The 11,771-nt window shown below is 37.9% G+C and overlaps 1 protein-coding gene across 1 annotated transcript; it reads right to left on the reverse strand.

Moving 5' to 3' along the window:
* Positions 1-1,339: 1,339 nt before the first annotated feature.
* LOC127649047 (angiomotin-like 2a) lies at positions 1,340-11,275 on the reverse strand. The gene is made up of 10 exons (XM_052133940.1): positions 11,132-11,275; positions 9,471-10,199; positions 8,825-8,999; positions 7,887-8,088; positions 6,302-6,597; positions 5,848-6,035; positions 4,883-4,984; positions 4,586-4,758; positions 4,343-4,438; positions 1,340-2,993 (listed from the first exon to the last, which is right to left on the reverse strand). Exons 2-10 carry the CDS (start codon positions 10,172-10,174, stop codon positions 2,908-2,910), a joined length of 2,022 nt encoding a protein of 673 aa, XP_051989900.1. The 5' UTR covers positions 10,175-10,199; positions 11,132-11,275; the 3' UTR covers positions 1,340-2,907.
* Between the last annotated feature and the right edge of the window lie 496 nt (positions 11,276-11,771).

Raw genomic sequence — 11,771 nt, forward strand, 5'->3', positions numbered from 1 at the left:
TATGTCTGTGGAAGAGGAAAAGGCCTGCATTGTGCTTATAGTAATATTAATTGCAGTGTAGCCCACTTGTTCCCCTGTTCCCATAAAGGCTGAAACAAATGATAAAACTTTTCATTCCAAACAAGAGGATTTTCTCTGCTACATAAGTTTACCTGGAGTTAAGTTTGTGTTTGTTTAGGTGTTTCCATCCAGTGTCTCAGTGCCAGCATCATATTTGCTTTTTAAAATGTTTAAAATGGATAAAAATGGTTTAGAGCTAATATTGAAACCACATATGAATACTATCATAGTGTTTATAGACCAAGGCCATGAACTCATGATTGAATGGAGTTTTCTCTCTTTGTCTCTGTTATGATTTATAAACTGTACATTATGCTTTCTGATACTGAGTTTAAGACAAGATAATCCATCACATTATTATGAAGTAATATTTCATACATTTTTTATGAGGAGCAATAGGAACCTTACAGTATAATGGTACCATCATGTTGAACCTTACACGTACAGCTCAATGTTAAATCTGTCTGTTTCAGGAATTGTATTTAGCCCTCAGAGACCAAGCAAATCTCAGTGTGGGTGATTGGGTTTCAAGTTCACTTTTTGCCAGTTTCACTCTTCTCCCTAATATCCATCTCATATAAGCGAAGACAGACAGTGGCTGTGTGCCTTTGGAGTGAGAGTACTTTATAAAAAATAAAAAAAAGGAACAAAAAAGGTGTACATAAAATGCCTAAGGGGAGTGTGATATAACTGAAAGTAAACACAATATATATGTAAACAGCACCAAACTTACCTTAATTTGGTAATTTAATTCTTACTTATTTATTTGCAAACCTTGGAATTTCAGTAAAGATGTTTAGGTAACAATTTATAATAATGGCATGTCATTAATAAGCAATTATGCAGGAATTAATGCATGATAAACTAGTACTACATTAACACTTTAGTTACTACTTTTAACTAATTTGGAAACTCGATTAACTACTCAGTAATTAGTTGTGAACTGATGACTGAGGTAGTTCACAGTTAGGTAATCAATAATGACTGAATTTGAATAACCTCATTGAGAACTATTAACTAACAATGGCTTATTAAACAATAACTAATGATTAATTACAAATCATAACTTTAACATGTGTCTAAATTGTGAATGATTATGTTTTTATGTTAACAAGATCATGAATTGCACCTCCAGAGTAACATGCACCTCACGTCTATTTTTGCTTTCCCCCCAAGATATTTGGCCCTTATTGTTAGAAAAGAACACAAATATACATATACCGTACATACACAGTGTTTCACTCCTCTTCAGTTTATTCATATCACATAATGGTTTATAAATGAGCTGCCTTCACACAGTTGAGTTTTAGCATACCTTGCTACTATGTGAAAAACTGACTGATAGTTGGTCCACCCACAAACAACTTTTTCATACGAGTCTGAGATACCAATGATGACTGTCACAAAGATCAGATGGTTTAAAAATGCAAAAGCACAACTAATACAGATTACTTTCTCCCATATTTGGAAACATAGTGAATCACATCAATTCAGAGTCAGTCTACATGTGTTTATTATGAAAGCTCTAAGCGATTTAGGCATTGTTCTATCTGTCAAAAGCAAACTATTAGTCTCTGAATGCCTCAGGATAGCTCAGTCGAAAATACTGTTAAAGGTGAGCCTCATGTCAAGTGTGAGGTTTTTTATGCTGAAACATGTGAGCTGGAATGCTCCTCACTGGCATTAAATAATTACTCACCTTTCTCTGACTCTTATGTGTGAGAGAGGAGCTAGAATAACACAATGGAGAATGTGTGAAATGGGATGAAATCCAGTAAGTGTTACTCTCTAACCTGACAAAAAGTTCCCAGAGTCTTGACAAACAAAACATTTTTTCTATATATTAATAGTTTTATTGTGAATTCATGAAATGTTTCAGAACATTCACATCTTTCGTGGATTAAATAGGAGAGCTCAACCCTTGGTCATGTGTTTGGAACACACAACTCTACTGAAATGCTTTTTGGCATCAGATCCTCAGCATTAAATTCCAACAACACAAAATATGTTACAAAATATATTAACAATTTACTTTGAAACATAGTAACTGTAAACAACAGAATGCAGCTGTTCATAGCACAATACAATGCTATCTCTGACACCTTGGCCTGCAAAGGTGCTATTTGAGAGCATACACATTCAAAAACAAAATACAGGAAAGCAATAGTATATAATATAGTACAAAAAAACTCTCTCTCTCTCTCTGACAGAGTTCTTTTAGTCTTCTATGTAATTTGTTTTGTATTGTGCATTGATGTGGCAGTATTTAGCATTTCATTCATATAAATGCAACGAGGCCTCTCCTGCTGTGTAGAATGTAAAAGAATGTCTACGCGGGCGTTGCAGTCATAAATAGAAAAACATGAGAAAAATGTTCCCATTTATAACAATAAATAAGGGTGGGGTGGAAAAAGTACATGCGAGAGTCTCAGCCTCAATGAGAATGTCAATGGAACAAGAATGCGGTGAAGTTACCACAGGTCTGGTGAGAGAAGGGAGAATGCATTGGTGAATTATTTTCAGAGTAAAGAGGTAAGCTATAGAAAGTTACCCAGGAGGATAGCCAGTATTCTGTAGCCCCCAAAACACTCAAAATGTTGATAATTTGGGAGTTTGTGCCCTGCTGGTTTCTTGAACATTGACAAACTTTCCATTCAGACTGCACAAAACGTCCATTCAGTTTATTGTGTGAGGAGAGCTCTGCTCCCTCATTCATATGAGATTTCTGAGCAGCTCAGTTATTTGCTGGATTCAACATAATTTAGTCTGAATCTCTCTGAGATCTCTCATACAGGAAAAATGCATGTATTTTGCAGGGCAGTTCATCTGGCATGTGCTTGCTCTTCATCATATGAAGATCTCCACTGCTTCAGCCTCCATATCATCCAAACCCTTGAAGTGATCCATAGGTGGAGATGGTTGCTGCACGTTATCTGTGAAAAAGGTAACATCAAAATTAAGCCCATTATCATAGAACAAGGGAATACATACAGTTACTGATTTGGTTAATCAGCTAACAGCACAATTAGACTAAACCACAATGCATATTTCAAATAAACACAGGTATACAGCGTAGAGAGTGTGGAATGCAGGGTCAGAAATTGATGGGGGCTCGAGACAAAAAGTGACATGAAATCCTGTTTTTTAATCATTATTTTATCAGTAACATATGATAAAGTTCTTAATATTCCATTCTAGGCTTAGTTATATAAATGATTGCATATCGCAAAACAAATTATTTTATGATTTGATTCAATTAAAGTATTTTGCATTAAAGGATGGCACCATAAAAGCTGATTTATCTATTAGAAAAATGTAAAAATTACCCTGAAAATCATATCCAGCGGGCAACTACAATAAAAACAAACTGTGGGATTTACTTAAAAAAGTTGTGTCAAGTGGTTCCACACAACAGTGTAGAGTAGTTCCAACAAGTCATGGTTCAGTTGTATGAACAAAATAAATTCAAGTAAATTGGACAAAAGTTTTTGAGTAAATGCAAACCATTTGGATTTGTTAGTTTTAAGTATTTTACGTTTATTTTACTTGAAAATAAGCATTGAACTTGGCTAACAACAGCTCACGTTGGCATGATAAATTTATTAGCATGAATCTCAACAAAGTATATTCTTACCACTCTGTTTTGAGCAGCACAAAATCAACTCATTGGACTCAACAACATAAAAGTATTAAATATTTGTCCTCTTCAACCTATACTCAAGCTCCACTTTTCACAACTGTGGTAACCCCCAAAATTCCAACATTACTGAAACTGTTCTGAATCTCAACATAACAAACATTAAATACTAACTATATATTGCAAAAAAAATTTAAATAACACTTAATTTCAACATTTACTCTCTCCATCCAGTTTTGTGCAAAGCATGTTGGGAACTACAACAACTACATCACAGCAGTTTCAGTTAATGCCAACAAAAATATTTATGTTGTCCCAACACAAATGCATTAAGTAAAGCTGACAAAACACTTTTTGTTCAAACAACTCAATTCAATTAAGTTAACTTGCTTACAAGCATTTTTTGAGTAATATGAACAAGGGAGGATTGAAAGTTGTTTTTTGAGTGTATTGCTCTTTAATAAAAAGTTTATTTTTTGACACTGGTGCTAGGTAGCCTTTTTGTTACTGCATGGAGTAAAACAAGCTACCACACATAAATACAAGAGTAAATGATAGAATTCCAGGTATACTATCATTCTAGCTGCAGCACAGTTGACCTGTGTACTTGTGCATGTGTATCAGTCTTAGTTTTTGTGTACTCACTGGAGTTGGACTCTGGCTCAAACTGTCCCTGGGCTGCTACCAGAGTGAGTTTGGAACATGACGTACAAGCTGTCTGTTCATCTGAATGACTCTTCCCTGGAAAAGACACATACAAGCTTGTTATTAAAGTTTTAAGACCTTATTCTACACAGCTACATCATTATTGAATCCAAATTCTATACAAAAGTCCATTAGTAAATTACAAGTGAACACTAATGGTAGAGTTAACATTCAGACACTGACCTTTGCCCTGGCCAATGCATGTCTCAGTGGGATATAAGGTGCTGATGGAGGGCACAGAAGTGGCTGGGCGGAGGCATCCTAACCCTCCATTCCCTTGCTCCTGTTGCAGCCTCTTCTTTAGGATGTCAATAACCGTGTCCTTCTCCAGGATCTGGGTGTACAGAGCACGAATCCTGACAACATTTATCCAAAATTGTTAATTAAACTGTGTGTGCACAGTAGAGTAGCATTGTGAGCAAACTAAAGCTGAATTTAAATGTATTAATTAGTAAGTTGGAATGTGGGTGGATCTCCTACCTGTTCTCTACCTCCTGGTTCCTGTGCTCAGATGATGGAAGCTCCTCAATAAAACTGGTGTTGGAGGAATGGCAGGGCGAATGGTTGATAATGGTGGTGTCTCTATGATGTTTAGGGAGAAAAACTGAATAGAAAGTGGCTCAAAAATGTAGTGTGTCATGCTTTACTCCATCTAGAACTATTTTAAATAGCATTTGGATGATTGTGTTGTAATTAGTATACATAAAGCTTTTATATACACTTTCCCTTATACATTTAAATTAATGTGAACCTAAATTCTTGACGTTCATAATATATACTGTAAGTCCAGGGACATGTTAAGTGTCAACTACCGAAATGTTTAGAAGAGCCTGACACTGATATCAAACGTCACGTCAGTTCAGGCAGGTCACGTTAGTCAAGCTGCAATTAGCCTGAAAGTTTAGCTGATCATAATGCCAACCAATGACATTCAGATGCTTATCAGAGCGGTTCTATTCAAGTCCTCCATTTATTCATTGCCTTAGCTGCCTTTCCATTGAATGGATGCAAGCTGCACTTGCTTAATACCCTCCTCCATCCCCAGCTCCACCTCTTGTATGGCAGCTTTGCCTTTAGTTTTCTCTACATCTGCCTTGTTGTTCTTTGCTCTTAGACAACAATTCCTAGTTTCAATGTGCCAATTTAATCTATTATGCAAATGAACAATTGTACCACGTTTCCCTGCCAGAAATGTAAATAATAGTACAATGTTGTAACTTAAATCTGCTGGATCTGTTCTGTTACCACTTGTTTTTTTTCTGCACTTCCCACTCAGTCTATGCATGGCTGCATGGATGGACGGAGAGTTTACCCAGAACAGAACTATACTGCCAACACCAATAGATTGCTTCAGTTGTCTATACGTGAATTAAAGTATTCATTCAAAGTATTCAAGTCAAAGTGTTCATTTGACAGAATTAGTCCTGACTGAACTACTATTTTACCTTTGAGCTGCAGCGGTGGCAGCAGCATCCAACGCAAACTCCCTCATGGTCTTCTCCTCCAAGTATTTCTGCTCCCAGCGTGTCTTGTCAGCCTCCAGGGACAGGATACACTCTTCTTTCTCATGCAGAAGCTCCTGTAGAGTGGACACACTCATATGGGACACTCCACTGACTGGTTTATGTTGTCTCTGTGGACAAGAAAAACAAACCAGTTTTGAGACTGTTTAATGTATTGATTTAAGTCTCTGGAAGGAAAAGTAAAAAAAAAATTGCTTAAACATGCCAAACATTTACTAGTCTAAGCTGGTTTAAGCTAGTCTAGTTGGTCTCCCAGTTCCCAAAACCCCTCTAAAATCAGCAACCCATACCAGCCTGGGAGACCAAGATTTTTCCTCTGCAGTTAAAACATCCATTTTGAGTATTAGAATTTGTGTGTGTTTGCCTTAGTACATACCTGCTGATTTCGTAGACTGCGCAGTTCCTGTTCAAGCCGTGTCCGCAGGCGAATTTCCAGCCCTTCTCTCTTCTCACAAGCTGCTTGCAGTTGAGCCAAAGCCCCCTGTAGACGCTCAACCTTCTCCACATATGCGCTCTTCCGCTGCAGCTCGATCCTCAGCTGCTGGCTGTGTGTCTGTGTGGACTTCAGCGTGGTCTCCAGGGCCTCACTCCTGCGCTGCTGCTTCTCTGCTTCATTTTGCAGATGCTGCACCTCCTGCTCCAGACGCGCACACTGCAGCTGCTGCTCTTCATCTGTCAGAAAAAGAGTGAGAGAGACACAGAGAGAGAGAGACGAATTTAGATTGGAACTTGTAAATAAAACCCATATGAGCAGGCCAGATGATGAGAGCCAAATAAACCCAATTTGCGGTGCCTACAATATATAGTCAAATATAGTCACATCACTTGGTACACTGAAAAGCTCAGTTTGATTTCACATCTTTGTATTTTAAGCAATACCACATTAGGAGAAATGCTGTTAGATGGATATACATTTAAATTAGAGTAGATACTGTATAAGTTACTCGATATTAAGATCTTGTTTATGGGACTGCTGTATCAAAAGTAACGCTGTTGTTCTTAATATCAACACAGCTTTGATTGCAGCCTTGTGTCTATGGCCAAATCACAGTCGTGCAGATACTTAGTACAACCATACTCTTGCTCATGTGAGCAGTTATTTTGTTCAAAAGATGTCAAAACATGATTAAGAATTTATTCTGATCAAAGCAGACTGAAAGCCTTGTCTGGAAGGTCTGGAAGGCCATGAACTCAGTGCAGCGGAGTAAAACATTCCAGTGCCGTTATATGAAATATCAGCACTCTTGGAATGCTGCTTGGTGAATCATATTAGATAACTGGATCTAAATGTTATATAAAAATACATAATAAGCCATCATGTACAATCATAACACAGAGGCAATAGTGAGGACATGAGAAAAAGGCTGATGGAATGTTTATGCAGGTCCTCTCCAGCACCACTCCCCAATGACTTCCTGCTCATAACAAGAGGAATTCAACAGCAAAGTCCAGAGTGCCTCATTTACGCAAGTGGTTAAGGAATGCTGAAGGAAAGAGAAGCAACAGCTTACTCTCCATTTGACCCATATCTCAGAGCTCCACATTGTTCAGCCTGTTCCCAAAAATCATTGCAAAACTCATAATTGTCCCCACCTCTTCCCACTTAAAACTTATGGGAATTGAAGCTGAAAAGGACACTTCATTAATTGTCTATGGAGACCAAATGAGACCAGTGACAATGTCTGGCAGTGGTTAACTGTCCCCTGGAATTTTGTCTTGCATAGGTAAGGTCACATCTGATATGTAATCCTCTTTTCTGTCCGATCAGATCAACTAAACACTGTTATGTGACTCAAATTCTAATTAGAACATTTGGATGTTCTAATTAGAAACACATTCCCACATTCCCTTTAAGCCCAATGACTCAACAGAAAAGCAGATCTCACATTTGGTGTGCTGCTCTGGTTGACCTTGAGACAGTAATGAGGTTTTTGGCCATGTGGTTGTGTCCATGAACTTACTATGCAGAAGAAGTTTGACAATAACGTGTTGTTTCTGGTCAGCATCTTCAACTTCCTTTGCCGCTTGAATGTTTGAATGTTGCAGCCTCTTGATCTCACCCATCAGCTTGTTTCTCAGTGCTTGCTCCAGGGTTTCTCGTTTAGCACAGCCCTGCATCAGAGTGTCATAGGCCTCTGAAATCCTCTGGATCTCTTGTTCCAGCTGGGAGAAGAATAAGCAAGATAGTTTTAAATACAAATATATAACTCCAAATGTGTCATTCTAAAAATGGCTGTCTAAACTACTTATTCTAAGGACCTTCAAAAGGGACCAAAAAATCATCCAGCAATATGTCTGGTTATTGCAAGGAGCAGAACGGAGAACAGAGGTGGTGTTCAGGAGGCCATATGGAAAGACCAGGAAAGCATCAACTATGACTTCATCTTCCCATGCATGTTTACACAAGGCAGTGGCCTGATGCGTAAGCACTCAAACCTGTGTAATTATCATTCTTTCAGAATGTCAAGAGCTATGCTGCACTGATGTAATCCACTGAAAACATTTCATGGCCTCTTGAAGCTGAGCAAGAGTGAAATAAAAAGCTATAAAATAATCATGATTTGACAGTTGTCATCACTCAAACTGAAATCCAAATAGTGTGTGATTTAGAGAAAGCTGTGTTTTTTTGTTGTTGTTTTATTTTTTTAAAATATTACCTGCTGTAAGCCCTAAATATATTATCTGTAGATGTGACTACAGAACAATACTGGATGTACCATATCTCTAAGTGAAGAGATTTGGTGTCACAGTTGGATCTAGCTCAAATACCTTCTAACCTTTGAAGAAAGACACAAAACTTCAGACTGTTGTATCAAATGTCAGAGTCACGGTGACAGCTTGATCTGTGTTTTTTTCTTTCTTTCTCAAATAGTACGTTCCAATGACAATATGCTTCTACCTTCTGAATTTTTAGGGCTTTCTCAGAGTGTCCCTCCAGCTCTTGTCTCAGTCTCTTATTCTCTTTTATGAGCATCTCCAGTTGACTGCGGCTGCAAGCTAAGTCCTCCCTGCCAGCAGGGGGTGATTTGGAGAATATATGAAAGATCTCTGGTGTCTGCGTAGACGGCACAATTCTGAAGTGGGACAAGGTAAAGAAAATCATGTTAGATTATAAAACTTATTCACTTAAATCTTATATAGCTGTTCAGGTTTTAGTCCAAATACCCGGATGAGAATTCACCATAGGTTCCCTCTGGAATTTCCTATGAGTTTTTAGAATGGGTTTTTTCAACTTATAAGTAAAGTAAGGTCTGTGGTAAACATTAATTCATGATACGTGGACATTTTGTTCTTCAACATAAATGACACACTTTCATACCTCAAATGTGAAGCCACTGTGTGTTTTTAAAAAAAATTATTCAATTCAATATGGCTTCAAAATTCACATTCAGTTCAAGTAATTTTTAACACAGACCTGATTCTCATAAGGTGAAAAACCCCATTATAAAAACACATAGGAAAATCCAGAAGGGAATCCATGGTGAAGTAGCCTTCTGGGTTCGCTGTGGTTTATGTGTAAAGAAAAATATCTACGTTTCCTCTACCTGTTGTGCTGGGAATGGAATGGTGGCGGAGGTCTGTAACATTGATCATACTCCAGATCTTGTCTTAGCATGAATCCTTGTGGCTGTACAGCAAATGGGTACTCAGTTTGAGGACCCTGCTTATAGATCTCCAAGCCTTGCTGGCTATGTTCAAAGTACTGGTTTGCATGATATATCTGAGGGTAACTATAGAAGGAGCCAAAGGCAGAAGATTTGCTAGTGTTCCGCTCTAAAGTGAGCTGCAGAAGCCGCTCACTGAGTGAAAATGCATGGCCCTGCTTTGTATCCCAGCTATCCTCTTCCTCACAGGGCTTCTGATGGGTTACATTGTCCTGGAGTGAGCAGCCCCTTTGTGGTTGGCAGTGGGAAGCCAAATACTGGGACTGTGCCTTGGCTTGTTCGTAGGTGGGCAGCTCCTCGCCATGGTGGGGGTATGTTGTGTAGTTCTCAGATTGCTGGTAGTCCACCCGGTGCTCCTGGCCCTGGGGCTCTTGGCGGGCAGAGAGCTGAGGAGAATGGGGCTCCTCCTGGCCAAGGCTCTCAGATGAAGACTGTGGAGAACTAGCTCCTCCAATGCCTCCTCCTCGTCGCAGGGCCTGCTGTTGGATGGCTAGGAGTGTGTGGGCATCTGTGGGATTTCCATAACGAAGCTGCTCTTGGATCAGTCTGTGCAGGACAGTGCTAGATGCTTCTTCACCTCTCATTTTGTGTTTATTATCTGAACTGGACCTGTAGGACAAAAGATGGACCCACTAAATTATTTAATGAGGAAGATTAAACCAACAATGAGTAATAAAGTTATTTGTTTTATATATATATATAAACAGTATATACAGTACTGTGAATACATTTTAGGCACTTGTAAAAAAATTGCAAAGTGAGGATTTATTCAAAAATAATGCCCTAAATCGTTTTCATTTACCTATCAATTAACATCATACAAAATCAGTTGTCTGGCTTGTTGGTAGATAGGCTGTTCCAAGATTCTTGGAGGATTTGCCACAATTATATATAACAAATGTTGTCTCAATGCTGTATTATTTGTTTCAGGAAAAGTGGCATAGTCACGTACAGTACTGCATATAAGCAAAGTAAAGAAACTTCTCTAGGTAGTGTGTAGTAGGAATGCAGCATGAAAACAATGCAAGATAATTTTGAACACCTAATATGTATAAATAATAAAAGCTGAAATAATGCATAAATAAATAATACAAAATTAGAACATGTAATAATAAGAAATATAAAACATTATAACCTAAAATATAATAAGTTTAATAAAGCCAAAATGCCACATATATGCCCTATAGATAGATAGATAGATCGATAGATCGATAGATAGATAGATAGATAGATAGATAGATAGATAGATAGATAGATAGATAGATGGATGGATGGATATAACTTAAAAAGGAATGTAAAACAAATAGACAATAGACAAGCAGAGCGCATAGGAGTTGAATCATCATTATATACCTAACCATAAACGCTTTTGACATAATGTACCCAGCGAATTAAAAGAACGCAATAAACATGACTCATTTTGTCTTACCAAACAACATATGTCTGCCTTACATTCAAAGTTTGCTTTTCAAGGCGATTCAGTCAATAGTGAAAGCATTGCCCATTACAATTCACGTCTCAAGAACGAAAAGCCAACTTACCTGCCAATAATTTAATTCCAAACAGTTTCTGTCAATGGCATTTATAATCCAAATAATCTTGCTGATATCGTCTGTATATGGTTTATCTCATAATAATTGTGTGTGCGCGCGTTCAGGTCTGGTTGGGTTGTGGGCTGGTCGGCGCGCGCTCTGCTCTCATAAATAACTGAGTGCGCCTGGAATGATCGGAATGTGTGAGCTCAGGGATCAAAAGTGAAGAGAGAGAGAGAGTACCCATTTAACACAGCAGCTGCAGTTCGTCCTGCATCCGCCGGGGTTATCAATGTAAAGAATTTTATGTTCACTAAAAAGGCTGAACATTCAAATATTAGAACTGGATCCACAGAGTTTTCAATACAAAGCTCAGTAATGGTGACTCTCAACAAACACCATTAAATAAAATATTGATATCACCACACAACTATTAACAAAAAATTATGTCAAAAACAACAAAAACAACACAAATAAAGTCCACAAATTGCAAAAAAATGTTTTGAATAAAAAATAGCCTAAAGCATAAAGCACTAACCTCCTTATCTGGTCATGCTGCAATGCATGCTGGGAGATAGCATATTTTGTTTTTTCAGTCAACTTTGTTAAGTGTGTTGAAATGGCAAGTATGATTGTTAATCTAATTTAA

The sequence above is a fragment of the Xyrauchen texanus genome, chromosome 9 (assembly GCF_025860055.1).
Source record: "Xyrauchen texanus isolate HMW12.3.18 chromosome 9, RBS_HiC_50CHRs, whole genome shotgun sequence".
Lineage (NCBI taxonomy): Eukaryota > Metazoa > Chordata > Actinopteri > Cypriniformes > Catostomidae > Xyrauchen > Xyrauchen texanus.